We start from the raw sequence: 15155 nt of genomic DNA, 5'->3' as shown, positions 1-15155 counted from the left end.
AATATTATTATGTATAATATATTATAATATTATATATTATTTATTTATTATAATAATATTAAAATTGTTCAGTGTGTTGTAAAAAAAAATACAACAAAATTGCAAACACAACACTTGGTTGTTTTTGCACCCATCTTTCATGAGCTGAACACAAACACCTTTTTTTATGTACACAAAAGGCCGACTTTTCCCAAATATTGTTTACAAATCTATTGAAATCTGTTAGTGATATTGCATCCTTCTGACAGGTGTGGGGTATTAAGATGCTGATTAGATTGACAGCTATTGCACAAGTATACCTTATACTGGCCACAATAAAAGGCCACTACAAAATGTGCAGGTTTACTGCATAACTTCATATATCTTCACTTAAAACATCATAAGAGAAACAGAGCAGACTTCTTCATAAAAGGGACTGTTTACATTTTCCAAACAAATTTATTAAGAACATAACTGAAATAATGCATACTTGTCATGTAAAAAACTAAAACAATACAATACAAAAAAAAGACAACCAAACAACATGTAGATAAATAACATATCAGACGAGGAACGCATCATGAAGATACAAATCAATCAGGCATTTAATTGACCGTTTTCCCTCTTGTGTTTAAACAATAACACTTGCTGTCTAATAATCCATACTCCATACTCAGCAAATGAAATTTAGAGATGTTAATGAGAAGCATTTAATGAATGTGTTGACAAGCGTATTGTAAAGACTGCACACAATTACTTCATTGGTATTTTACAAAGATCCACACTGACAACTTGAAATCCATTTCAATTGATTTCTTGAGACTTTTTTCCAGTTTGTGCAAAGCATACAATATTTACAAAACAACAGGAACAAAGAATGTCTTACTGACTTGTATTGACTGGTACAGTACTGGGCCACTTGGTCCTGTCAGGTCAATGATTTTGTCATATGAAAAACTCCTTTTGGTTAGCATTACCTGCACTCTGGTCGTTAGGCTCATGACTTAAGTGGACATCAGTGACGTCGGGCTGTGCTGCTTTTATGTCTGGGTTTCGATACGTCTCACGTCTGCTGCAGGTGATTCTGGTGATGGCGGCCAACACAGATATAGCGACGAAAACCACCAGTGCTATGACCCCTAAAAACACAAGCATGAAGTAAATATACAATTAGTAGCCTCCAAGCATCCTCCAGCCAGATTATTATCAAGAGATGTCAAATCTCACCTATTAAAGTTCTTAAAAGGGACCTATTATACTTTTTTCCACTTTTCTGACCAATAAATGTAGTTAGAATGTCGTGTTAAACGATGCCGAAGTTTCACATAATGAGGTTTGGAAGTGAGCCCTGAATGAAGTTTGTGATGGTTTAAAAAAAAAAGTGTGGTAAAACTGCCCCTTTGTGATGTCACAGAGGGACTGACTTCCTTATATGGGCGTGTCTGTAAGCAGATAAGCGCTCTGGCCTGCCCCAAGCTCTGCTTCCCCAACTCTTCCCTAAGCTCCTATACCCACTACATTAGAAAGCGGGGTTCATTCGTAGTTAGGAAGCACATTGGGTGTGTGACCAATCACAGTGGAGTGGGCGTGTCCAGAGGCGGGCCATAGCAGTAATAAATTAAAACAAACCGTTTTGGCGGACAGAACAAATCCAACGAAATACAAATAACGTGTGTGAGTGTGGGGGGGGGGGGGGGGGGTGATCATTCATCTCGAGTTGAGAGCAATGAAAGATGTGGTTTAAATGTATTCAATGTCAATGACTTCCTATAAAATCTGCAATTAATTATGAACATTTCATGTTAAATTTACTTTGTGTTACCGCTCAGGAGTGGCTTGAGGCGTTCTGTGACACGAAGACTCGAGAGGTGTTGAGTTAATACGCCAGAAAAACTCCCACTCCAATTTGCTGCCATTTACTTTTTATCCTGTCCTGCCCCAATCATGTGATTAATAGTAAAGCTGACCTCCCGATGGGATTTGTGAAAAAATGCCAGGCTGTACTGTATATCTCATCTCAATTGTTGAAAGTTGTGATCTTTGTGTCCTGGTTGAATACCTCCAATTAGGGCAGAGTCACTCCTCATGGTATTGACTAAAGGTTGGCCTGGATCCAGTGAGGCAGGTGGGTCTGGAGACAGTTTAAACAGGAAGATAAAGCAGGAAGAAGTTAAATACTGAAATAAAATATGGTTTACTGTAAACAATGATGTGACTATGTATTCTGCAGTGAGAAACTCAAAGTGCAAGATCGTTCATTGTCTTAAAAAAGATCTTACATTTATTTTCCAGTGTGCAAAAATATTAGGGCTGGCAATCGATTTGATCGTGATTAATCACATTTTTTTGCCCACAATTAATCACATTTAATTGCAGATGTAAATAAGTTTTTATCTGTAATAAGTAGGGGAAATAAACGATTCGATGTGCACCTACAATGATAATTGCATAAAACTTTATGTAAAGAGATATACATTTGGGAACTTTGGGCCATTATTTTTAAAAATACAGTGAGCAAGCATATTTTTTTATTACTATTTTTCTTTATTATTAGCATATTAGCGCTTAAACTGGCCCACAAACGTTCAGCAAATACAAAATGTGAGCAAGTGAGACCTCCCACACTAACATGTTTTTGTTTATTTGTGTCAGCGAGAAATAAGATTTGTTTGTTGATGATACTGGTTTTAAATTCTAAATATTTGTTAGTGAAAAGCCTATTTAGGAACATTCAGAAAAATACCATTTCTCAATTTTTCCATAAATATTTCTTCCAGCTTGTGTCAACAGAGTTATTGTGCTTCAATCAAACTACGGTGGGGGCCGAGGGTCAAACAGGAGGAATGCATGTTAATCACGCATCAAAGAATTTTCCGCTTCTGAAGTGGCTGTCTTCGGAATGGCTTTTTCCAAGATAACAAAGCTAACAAAGATATCTGTAATGTTATCCCTGCCTCCAGAAAAAAAACATTTTAGAAATTATAAAATTAAATGCAATAAAGAAATAAGAACAGATCAGCAATGAAGCTCTCACTGTTTGGCATCTTAGTAGGTCACACCCAAAGTGTAAGGCAGGCTCCATGGAAAAAAAGACGATGGTCAAACAATCACTTTGTGCTGCAATCAATACATCAACTCAATAAAAAACAGAGCTGAGAAAGCAAATTGCACTAGTAAAGAAGACCCTGATGCTTCCTTGTATCTATAAAGATGAGAAAAATTGCAACCCATTGCAAATTGCAAAATGCGGATGGTTTATGGGAAACTTTGTAGTAGCTTTTCCACACGATCTGTGCAATTGTAAAGATCAAAAATGAGCACCCAGTGGTGTCATATTATGGCTATTATATGTATTGTTTTGTGGTATTTATCCCCCCTAACATGTCCATTGTGTTGATTGATATGATTGTAAAGCTTCACAGTACTGTCACACCCAAAATAATAGGAAACTCAGATATGCGACATACTAGGTACATTTCCACATCAACATAAAATATATTATGAGTGTGCAATACATTAACTGTACCTGATAAAGAATGTGTTGTTTCTGATGATTGTGGATTAGCAGAGAAAGCAGACCCACAGCTGGACTGTGTCAGTGGACCAGTGACAGTTACACGGCTGTCAGGGTGGAGAAGAGCTGCTTTTAGAGGACTGATGGAGTTAAAGTCAACTGCTGACAGACAACCGGTGAAGCCAAGGGAGGCCAGCCTTGCCAGCTCTATGTCAGCCACGTCAGCCTCTAAAGACACGGACGCACAGATAAACACACACAGGGAGATAGGAGATTTATCTATACTGACACTCAGTTACATATTTCGTTTTTTACGTATCATGTTGCTGAAGACGGGTCAATCAAAGCCAGACCTGTCAATCCTCCTCTTTTCAACAGGAAACTACTGTATTTTGCCCTCCTGTGTTTATTTTCCGTATTTAAACCTTAAAAAAAAAAAACATGTGTGCAGTTTTGCCAGAGCAGCACAGCCTCTGGTCGGCTCGGCAACACTTGGGCAATATCGACATAGTACATCCTGTCGGCATAGACCAGCACTTACAATGTTAGTGCAGACCTGCCAACATGTACACATTTATAGTACTCAACATAGAATTTGACTCTTGAATACTCTTGAATGCTCTACAATTTGTTGGATTTTCCTGTTTTCAGTTTCAAGTTCAGTCTGTAAATGAATTATTATTATTATTATTATTATTATTATTATTATTATTATTATTATTATTATTATTATTATTATTATTATTATTATTATTATTATTATTATTATTATTATTAATTACACGTTTCTAGTATTTCAAGCACCATCCCCCAGAGCACTCTGAGGCTCTAGGGCACTGAAAAACACCAGCAGAACCCCCTTCCACCGTACCTCACAGATTTTTGACTTTGTTGGGGAGTATGTGTGTGTGTGTGTGGGGGGGTCCCTTTGATAATAATGCAATAATAATAATAATAATGCAATTAATGCAAATGCTGTCTGTATAGTCATTGCAATGAAGTTTTTTTTTTTTAAATAAAATGAAATGTTTTTGCAAATTATATGCTCTGTAGCTTCATAACAGCATTTTTGGAACTCCAACACATTAGCAGTGATATAACTTTTTCAACTTTTATCAAATGTATGAGATATATTTTCAGTTCAGTTAAGTGTTAGGTGCATTTCCAGTTATTTATGATTAAGTAAATAAAACCCGTGTGTCAATTCCCAATTCCTGTTCCTACTTAGCACTGACGGAAGTGACAGTATATGAAATGTCTATTTACCAATCCGACATTTATATGACCGTTTGAATCTTTCGACACATAAATGGAAGGCTGGGTAAAAAAATGAAAAAAATGGTAAAATGACCTGGGTAAAAAAAAAAAAATCCCAAAATAGCACATGCTGGTTGTTTTCCTAAAACACCGCCAACAACTAAATGTTTACCAACCTATTAAAGTAATGATTTTTTATAGGAATAAATATGTGCTAATTAAATAAACAGACCAAATGAGAAAAGGGAGAGCAGTTAAATAAGTAATTTTGCTGGTGCCCCACAAAGAGACTGGTGTGGAAAATTGTTGAAATGCCAGTAAAAAAAAAAATGTTCAGGGAAGCTGTCAAGAGCCTACAGCTATGTAAAAGAGCAGTAGGAATTTCTGGCAAATACTGGATGTGAAATGCACATGATACCATGCTGTGGTTTGTTCTTACAAAAACAGTCAAGTCTTGAAAAACATTATCAAAAATCCAGTCTCACATATGTAGATGAAAAAATAAAGATCACATCAAGTAAGCATGAGGTATCAGAGATTGGCCGATCCTGACATATAAAACCAATCTCATCCACTGATCTTATCTACCTCTGCAAAACCACCTCTTTCGGAACCCAGAATATGCAGCATTTGGAGCTAGCAATCTTATACCACAGTTATAAAAATTATAAATCTGTATCGGCCAAAATCAATATCAGCGGTCAGGCTCTTTTAAAGCTCAGTGATCGGTGATGGGCCAGAAAATTGTAATCGACTTGTAATTATAATTGCACTCCTCACTTACAGTACCTCACTCTTCAGTCCTTGATGCTCTGACTGCAACCTAGAAGTTGCCGACATACTACTGAGAACCTAACATTTTTTTAAAAATGCATCCCCAGGAGCGAAGATGTATGGAACATAGACAAAGGGGCGGTATCTCTGTAACTGGACTATAATCAAGAGCTCGAATCAAATCAAGCAATTTGAATTAAATCAGTTTTGATTATTTTAAAGCACTTACCAGTGCCAGTGTACTTGACTTCAGCAGTTTGCCACTCCAGCCTAATCGGGCTCAAACACCTCCACATACACAATTATCCTCTGCCTGCCATGCATAAATAGACCAGCAATTTACTCAGCGTCTGCCAGACTGTCCTTTGCACAATGCAAGACCTTCCAGCTACTGTATATGTTACAGTCCAGTCGCCGACTGCTGTGTTGGACCAGCCTGCTTCCTCTCTTCCCCAGGAACACGAACAAGTCTTTGTTCTAATAAATTATAATCAATTGGAAAGGACAATTCATTTTCCCCCTCAGATTGTATAATAAAAAAACAAATCGCTGAAGAGTATATCTCAACATATGTTTATTTCCCATAACACACTCTCAGAAATCTGACTGATGCTGAACGGTGCCACCTGGCATTGTGATTCAGTTCGACCCCCTACATCAGCAAAGGCTTATAGGTCGTTATGTTGAAAAGCAGGGTGCTGACTCCAATCTTCAAAGTAATTTGCTCTTTTCAATCATTCCTCATTACCATACAAAGTGAAGGACCTTTTCTAAGGTTATTATGGCAATGGCAGATTGACGCCCCCTGGTAGGCAGACATGAAGGATAAAGACACCGAAGCTCAACACTGAGATAACAGACAAAAGGTCACATACATACAGTTAAGTATAATGTTTCAACTTCTACATTAGTGAAAAAAAAACAAAACATAAATGCTACCATTACCATTTTCATGTCTGTCACCCTAGTGTCATGAAAATGCTTTTAATGTATATAAAGGCATTATGAAAAGGGGGTGGCCACAGTGATTTCTTTAATTTCTTATGTCACTTTCAAAGCAAAGTGCTCTCTGTGTGGGCATTTTGAATGTCAAAAGCGCCACAGCTGTGAATACAAAAGCCAGTGACAGTTTCTGGCATGTGCATTATGTACCAGCGCACAGGGCAGCACTGATGAAGGGACACATGGCGCCTTCGCCGGGAAAGTGTATTTGTGCCTTGTCAATCAGTGTTGGCATATTGTTGATCCGTGTAGAATATTAGCACAAAGTGGGTCTCGAACACAGCACCATTGAAGCTTGAACCACCACTGACAATAACAAGTAGCAAACCACATAAAAAACAACATGCAAAACATGTAAGACTTGTTGGTTGAATGAAAACTAAAAAAATGCACCTCACCAAGTACTCTTCCCAAATGAATCCATTTGACGCTGTTGAATTCTTCATCCGTTATCAAGATGAAGCTCTCTCTGGCATTCCTGTCAATCTGGAAGATGGTAATGGTTTTATTTCATTTGAACATGCATCAGATTACAATTGAATGCATCACATAATCAGTTCACAGTTCCACATGTCCAAAAGTAGTAGGAAGAAGCAAAGCTTATTAAATCCTACCCCTCCATCTGGTACTTTTACAATCAGTAACTGTTACATTTGTTCACTTCCTGCTTTCATAATATAGTTTAAGTTTTTATTTTTTTATTTTTACATTTTTTGTCCTGTACCGAAGTACGAGGTGATATGACCATCTAATGCCACAATGGGTATCATAGTAAGTGTCAATATAGTGATATATATAGCACATCATGACTGGTTCAAGACTCTTCATCCTTGTATTTAGCAAACATCAACTGTTTGTATTGTTTCTTGAATTGGCTCATTGTTGTGCATTGTTTGAGGGTCTTACTCAATCCATTCCATAGTTTGATTCCACATAACGTAGTCCTAGCATATAAGTGCTTCAAATTTAGTTCTTCCTTGAGATCATATTTCTCCTCTCTTGTAGAGAAGTATTGGATGACATTTTTGATGATACGTCATTAAAGAACTTTGACATACTGTATTTTCCTAAAAATCCCCTGGTTCGAAAGAAAAAGACTTAATATCGACATAAACGGGTTGTTGTTTCAAATGTTTCTAGGAACCAAAGCGGGCACTAGTACCTGAAAAGAGACATATTCTGCTCGCCTCTTAATGGTCACCGTGTGCAGGCGTCCGTCAGCCAAGTTCACGACACTGCTTCCAAACACTTCTGCATCTCTGCTGCTGTGCAACTTGTACCTCAACTCCAGTTCACCTAATACAACAATCATGTAACGTAGAAGGATCTTAGTCAACAATACAAAATTCCCACAGAAGAAACTGGATCTAGTATACATGCAAAACAATGGGACTATTTTACTTTTGAAGCCTTATGTAAAAATGTAGTATAAAATATAGTAAGATGGGGCGGCACGGCGGTCAAGTGGTTAGACCTCACAGCTAGGAGATGAGGGTTCAATTCCACCCTCGGCCATCTCTGTGTGGAGTTTGCATGTTCTCCCCGTGCATGCGTGGGTTTTCCTCCCACATTCCAAAAACATGCTAGGTTAATTGGCGACTCCAAATTGTCCATAGGTATGAATGTGAGTGTGAATGGTTGTTTGTCTATATGTGCCCTGTGATTGGCTGGCCACCAGTCCAGGGTATACCCCGCCTCTCGCCCAAAGCGGTAAAAAGTGAATGAATGAATATAGTAAGATGTCATAAGAGAGTAATAGTAAGAAAATAATATAATCATAATATCATTCCATTTTCCTCCGCTTATCCGGGTCACAGACTTCCTGGTCCACGGCCACCTCCTCTAGGTCCACCGGGAGGACACCAAGGCGTTCCCAGGCCAGCTGTGAGACATAATCGCTCCAGCGTGTCCTAGGTCTGCCTCGGGGCCTTTCACCGGCTGGGCATCTGGACTAGATGCCCGAGCTACCTCAATTGGCTCCTCTTGATGTGAGAGCGTTACAATTATGGAATGAGAAAATGTGATGTGAACATTGAATGATATGAACACCTGAAGATACTCATCTGTTTTCTTTTTTTTCCACAAACACAAAGGTTATTATCTAAGATCACTTGCACAGTATATGTGTTTAAGGTAAGTCTGTTACCAGGGGCAATTTAGGCTCCTTCCTAAGTGTTAGTCCAGTCTATGAAGGGTTACAGAAAGAAAATAGGGAGGCAATAGCTCAGGCAATAGCTCAGTTCAGGATGTGGCTTTGGGGACATATTACACTTATAGAACTGAACACGGAGCACAAAGCTTTTATTCAAGGAGTTTGGAGTGCATCTTTATGGACTTTTGTCCATTCATATAAAAGAATATTCATGAGAGAAGAGATCACTGATGTTGGATGATCTCTGCTCAAGTTTCTTTATAAAAGTATTTAATAATCCTGATGTCAGCCTTGTCCATTTTGCACTGGGGGACGATCATGCTGAAACAAGGAGACAGATACTTTCTCCAAACTCCAAAGTTCAAAATAGCATTGTTTGTAAGATGACAACATTAAATTCGGTGAGAACAAATGAGTCTTGCCCTTTCCCACACCCAATGATTTGATTAAGAAGTGTATTTTGTACCCTTATACTGCACCCTTACCGTGTTTGTTGATGAGCAGGGCGAAGTATTCTCTGTATAATGAGTCGACATAGAGCAGCAGAGCAGGAGTCTGTGTGGTCCTGAATTTTAGGGTGACATTTTCTCCTCTTAACGTCATATCGGAGATGATAGATGAAGCCAAGGTGCTATTGTTTGGGCTCAGCTCATAGGGCTCCTTGAGGGTATATCTTATGGATGTTGTTGACTTAAAGGTGGCTGAAATCTCTGAAATAGATAAGTAGAAGCTCAGTCTCCCATATATTAGGTTGTTAGACAGTTGTAGCTACGGTTCAAGGATTCTATAATCAAATGAATGAATTGCTTTAATTGTTTTTCAGGGAGATTGCTGACAGCAAAGGTACTTAAACACATTATGTTACAGTAACAAATGATGTCTCATGCTTTATTGTCAACTTAATTGATGCTCAACGTGTGTCAGAAAAGTTCCAGGACATGATTGATGTGAGGGGCATAGTCCAGTGCGGGTTCTTGCGACAGGGCCACACGATCAACCAACACATCTACAAATAGATCCTGCACTGTTCGCTTCATCCAGTCCACGACTGGACAACTATTGGCTGCCTCACCATGACAACACGCCTGCTTACAATGCCCTGAGTATCCGGCACTTCCTGTCTGAGAAGAACATCGCCGTACTGAATCAACCTCCTGACTCTCTACTGTGATGTTGTTCGTCTTTCTCAAGCTCAAGGGAACCCATTTTGAAGATGTGGACCACATCAAGATGGCGGTGACAATAGTGCTGCAGCGGATCCCGGTGGAATTCTTGGTAGAGGATGTGCCTTAGATTCCAGGGGAATTACTTTGAAGGAAAAAACTATAGTCCTGGATCTTTTCGGACACACCTCATAAATAACTCAACAGAGAGAAAGTCATTATTTAGTTATTAAACATGACATTTGTAACATTACTCATTAAATAAAAATACTAATTTTATGAGTTTATAATACACAACCAATGGAGCGCTTCTACAAGCCTTCTTTTTGACATTACATTGACTTTCAACCATTGTTAAAAAGGCAATGTATGCACAAGTGTACATTAATGTAATCCTTCTGCTTAACCTTCTCAACAGAGTGTTCATTATGGGGTGTTGGAAGTGAACAGCAAAGAACGGCAGGGTCAGTCGAATATCTGCTGACTTAAGGATCCTCTTCAGCCAAATCATATCTCCTCTTATTGACGCATTGGGGGACCTTTAATAATAGTGTTTGGTGCTGCTTTAACCTTATTTTTTTGTCAGACAAAAATGAACATATATGACGGTTTCTGGAATTTTTTTCCAGGTACACGGCTGAGAAAAAAATCAACATGAAAACATCACAAAGACAAACATGTGACAATTACAGTTGTAAACGTATCTCCAAATGTAAACATGTCTATATGTGCTGTCTGATAAGGGATACTTTAGAGCAGGGGTGGGCAAACTACGGCCCGGGGGCCACATTTGGCCCGCCAAGTGTTTGAATACGGCCCGTCTGTTCTTTCCAAAGTATTTAATTAAAACTTAACTTAACATACAACCTACCATCATGGCTTGAGCCAACCTTTTGATGGTTTACGTGGCTGTTTTATCAATTTCGTTATTTTTAATGTGGTCTGCTGTTTACAACGTGCTCCTGAAAAAATGGACACATATAGCAGATTGAATGACACTTTTACAGATACAATAATTCTAGGTGGACTGACTGCGAGTCAAAACATTTACCCACCCCTGTTCTAGAGCTACGATAAATTCTTGCTTAAACATTAACTAATATGATGAGCCAGCAGGAATTGTCAGGTGCACATCTGAATATCCGTACCTTCATGGCAGAAAGCTCCAGTGTAGGATGACTGACTACAGTCACAGGAGAAACCACTGCGTCTCTCCACACAACGACCCTGGTTTTGACAAAGAAACTCATAACTGCTGCAGTGGCCTGGGCATCCAGGTTGGACCCCAGGAGTGATCCTTGCCCTCTCCTCCAGGTCGAGAGTGACGCCATTTAGCTGCAGAGAGCGGATACAACCCAGAAAGCCCTTTTGTCGGGATGCTGTGCCTCCTAAAAAAAAGGAAATAAAGGAAAAAAGGGATAACTCTTGTATCTATTCCTTTAATTATTTCTTTGAAGCTGTCGGTCTTATCAGAAGTACAGATTATGTGTTATAATTCTTACTGTTAAGATTTCCCATAATACATACTTTTCACAGAGCGAGCCTTTTCTCTCATTAACAAACAATTGTACAACCTCACATTTAACAAGCCAGCATTATTGCAACAAAACAACCAATATTAATTAATCTCAATAGTATAAAAGGGTGAATATCTGTTAAATACACCTTAATTAGCACTATGCCTGCCCATCAAGCATGCAAAACACACAATGAATATAATAACCAACTACAATGGCAATCAGTAAAGTGGAAAGCTCATCATGTTCATAGTTGTTGCAAAACAAGGGCCTGTAATAACCAACTGTCAGGTTCAGGCATGGAGTCTTAACCGTTATATTTCTTTCAAAAGGAAGCTGAGAAGCTGAGAAGCTGAGTTAGAAAGCCAATGGTGCCAAATTTTAATCCGCATTCAGGTTTTGACTCATCTGGTCAAGACAGACATGACAAATAAAGCACTGAAAGGATAATCTCCTTGGCAGAGGTAACAAATCGCCACATGCATCTCACCTATGAACAGCTGGCTGTTTAGCTGCAAATGAATTTGGCCATCAGACGGCGCCTCCTGCGTGGCTGCAGGGAAGTCATCAACATGGAGCGATGCCTCCTTTACGTTACGTTCTGCTCGGACACTGTGCCAGCGGTTGTTATTGAGAGGGACACTTGTTTTCACTCTGACCTCCAGTGGTCCATTGCCCACATCAAAAGAGAAGAGGACTTCAGATGGGGCTGCAGAGTTATGTGGTCAGATTGGGTGGAAAAATAAAGATGATCATATTACTAACAGACATGGTGTGACTAACTATAACAACAAACTAACAAACTATAGTTTGAGCTCAAGGGTTAGATTGAACACAATAGTGTACATTTGTGAGTACACCTCTCACATTTCATCAACCATTTTATTGCACGTTCTGTCCATTCTTGTGTATGTTTTCTCCAGGTACTCCCACATCCCCAAACCAGGCATTTTGGAGACTCTAAATTACATTTACTATATTTTCCAGACTCTAAGTCACAAATTTCTTTCAGTGATGCGGATTGAGATCGGGAGCTTGGTGAACTAGCTTACCAATAACCAGTGTTACGTTAACATACCGAACACCTGTGCGGTATGTTGTTGTGTAGGCTATTTTGTGGTTGAATAATGAATTTGCCTATGCCGATTAAATATCTGTTCTTGGTCTTCATTCATTCATTCATTCATTCATTTTCTACCACTTATCCTCATGAAGGTCGCGGGGGTGCTGGAGCCTATCCCAGCTGTCCTTGAGCGGGAGGCAGGGTACACCCTGGACTGGTCGCCAGCCAATCACAGGGCACATATCAACCTAGCATGTTTTTGGAATGTGGGAGGAAACCGGAGTACCCAGAGAACATGCAAACTCCACACAGAGATGGCCGAGGGTGGAATTGAACTCGGGTCTCCTAGCTCTGAGGCCTGCATGCTATCCACTTAGTCCACCGTGCAGCCTTCTTGATCTTCAATTTTGTGAAATAAATTTCTAAATAAATGTCACATAGTCTAGTACTACATGACTTTTTTTTTCCTTTCCATGGTTCATTTTACGACTGATGCAACAGATACTCTGGAGCAATTTATACTCATAAAATATGGCAATTCTCAACCACCAAATGAATTTATACTGAATGGGCTGAACACAGGTACATAACACAGCATAACCATAACGCTCCCTCTAAGGATGTGTTCTCGCCACATAGCAGACCACAAGTTTTGCAATAAGACCCATAATATTTAGAGAATGCATCCACAAATTTGTATGTACTTCATTAAAATATTTTGGCTGGCCAACAAATGTGTTTAAATATTATTTTATTTTTTTTAGAAGTCTGTCATCTGTTTTCAATCATTGTTTCAAATCAGAAAAAAAACATTTGGCATCCTATCATCGCGGGTGTGAAGTGACTTCTCCCCATCTGTTGGCAGGACCAGCTGTAAGAGGATTCTAGCAGACTGCAGCTCCAGGCGGTAATCTGTGCCAGTGCAGGCCACTTTCCATTCTGACAACATAGGTATGTGACATCAATCATGTCAATTACCTTCTCCAGTACAGCTGTGCATGCTTGGCTGGGCGGTAGATACACCCATCATGAACCTCAAAAGTTGGACTCAGTTTGGGGATGTCTTTGGGGATGTACATTGTAAAATGTCCTTTTTAAAAAAGTCATAGAAATAAATGACAACTTATATAAGATTCACTTACAAATAGTATTAGTATTTAATCCTTTCCAACAACTAAATAACAGATACACGGGCACCTGCAAAGGGCCTTTGGTGTATGTTTATTTTCATTATTCTCTCGATGTAATCACATTTTTGAGGGCTTTAATTGTGCCAAAATTTGGCACAGGGGAAAAATTTATATTTTAGGAGTCCCGAACACAAACCCCCAAAACATTAGCCTTTTTTCAAAAACATTAGATGTTAGTATGATGTAGGATTGTATTTCAACAAAATAGTCTAAGGCACTTTGACCAAATGAAAATCACTGATCCTAGACCGATGGGCTCGGTTATACCCTGAAGGAGTTTCTAAGATGTGGGCGGGGCATGGAAATAAACTTTATGATCAATCAGATAATTCACAACTAAACTTTAAACATTGAGAACTCCCAAAGGCTGATTTATTCATCATAATTGGTACATATAATGAACACCTTGAAGAGATACATAGGTCACTTCCTGAATTTGTCTCAGTGCCACCCAGTGGAAACAGGAAATGGAATGCGTACCCCGGATGTGACGTCAATACTGAGTTGCATGGGGATACGAGGGCCCATTCACACTGCTTGCAGCTTTATTATTAATTATTATTATAGTCGGCTGCACGGTGGTCGATTGGTTAGCGCGCAGGCCTCACAGCTAGTTCAATTCAGTTCAATTCCATCTCTGTGTGGAGTTTGCATGTTCTCCCCGTGCATGCGTGGGTGTTATTATAGTCATTAAAAATGTCATTATTATTATTTTTAAAGATAAGAATTACTTTTAACATCCAAAGCAGCACTTGATTTGAAATTGTCAGTGTGAATATGCTGACATATTAGCATTCTGACAGTGGGAGCAAAACAGCTTATTGTGATAGAGTGGCTGTCAGGGAAACTGGGAGATTGTTGATTTGATGTCAAGCTCCTCCAGTCTGCAAGCATCCTTGAGCACGATCTGGCCAACCCCATTTGCTGTAGATGCTGCTATACATGTACTATGTGAATAGGCTGTGCCAATATCCCTTCCTTGCCGGTTCAAGCAACCTGCAGGTAATTTAAGTTTGCATTTCAATGTGTATTTCACTCCAGAACGGCACAATGCATTCATCTAACAATGTGACCTGTCATAAAAAAAAAAGGTTAACCAAATCAATCCACATCAATCGAGAAACAACCAGACTGCAAGCATCCATATGTAGAGATTTAGTCAGCAGAGTGGCGACCTTTGTTTGAAAACAGCACGCCCCCGCTCATAGATGATGCCGACAATGGAAAGAAACTATAATGTTGTGGGAATTTGAAACCAATCGATGAACATGAAGGCCCAGGGGAAAGTGTAGTGTGGTCTGAATAAAGTAAACAGCAGTAATAGCAGTAATATTGATATTGAACCACTTAACCAACTGCTAAATGTGCAAAGCCAAGTAAGACAAAGGCACGTCGGTAAAAACTAGAAAAAAAAACTTTCCCTTTCAAATCTGAACCTAAAAGAGTCAAATGTTATATGTTAAATTTCTTATATTCAAATATTTAAAAAATGTATATGGTGTATAAATATAAAAACAAATGAGCATATATTCAATAAAAAGAAA

At 38.9% G+C, this 15155-nt stretch overlaps 1 protein-coding gene across 3 annotated transcripts in view; it reads right to left on the bottom strand.

Annotated features, from left to right (window-relative positions):
• Window positions 1-537: 537 nt before the first annotated feature.
• LOC131129359 (contactin-associated protein-like 5) overlaps window positions 538-15155 on the bottom strand; it is a 60883-nt gene continuing 46265 nt past the window's right edge. For all 3 annotated transcript variants that reach the window (XM_058072831.1, XM_058072833.1, XM_058072832.1), the window contains 8 exons: window positions 11849-12067; window positions 10990-11229; window positions 9164-9388; window positions 7689-7822; window positions 6925-7012; window positions 3506-3721; window positions 2039-2110; window positions 538-1118 (listed from right to left, as the gene is read on the bottom strand). In XM_058072831.1, the coding sequence (XP_057928814.1) occupies window positions 925-1118; window positions 2039-2110; window positions 3506-3721; window positions 6925-7012; window positions 7689-7822; window positions 9164-9388; window positions 10990-11229; window positions 11849-12067 (1388 nt within the window). In that variant the 3' untranslated portion in view covers window positions 538-924. The remainder of the gene's footprint in view (window positions 1119-2038; window positions 2111-3505; window positions 3722-6924; window positions 7013-7688; window positions 7823-9163; window positions 9389-10989; window positions 11230-11848; window positions 12068-15155) is intronic.

Source organism: Doryrhamphus excisus, chromosome 5, assembly GCF_030265055.1.
Source record: "Doryrhamphus excisus isolate RoL2022-K1 chromosome 5, RoL_Dexc_1.0, whole genome shotgun sequence".
Classification (NCBI taxonomy): domain Eukaryota; kingdom Metazoa; phylum Chordata; class Actinopteri; order Syngnathiformes; family Syngnathidae; genus Doryrhamphus; species Doryrhamphus excisus.
This window is presented reverse-complemented; position numbering and strand designations above follow the sequence as displayed.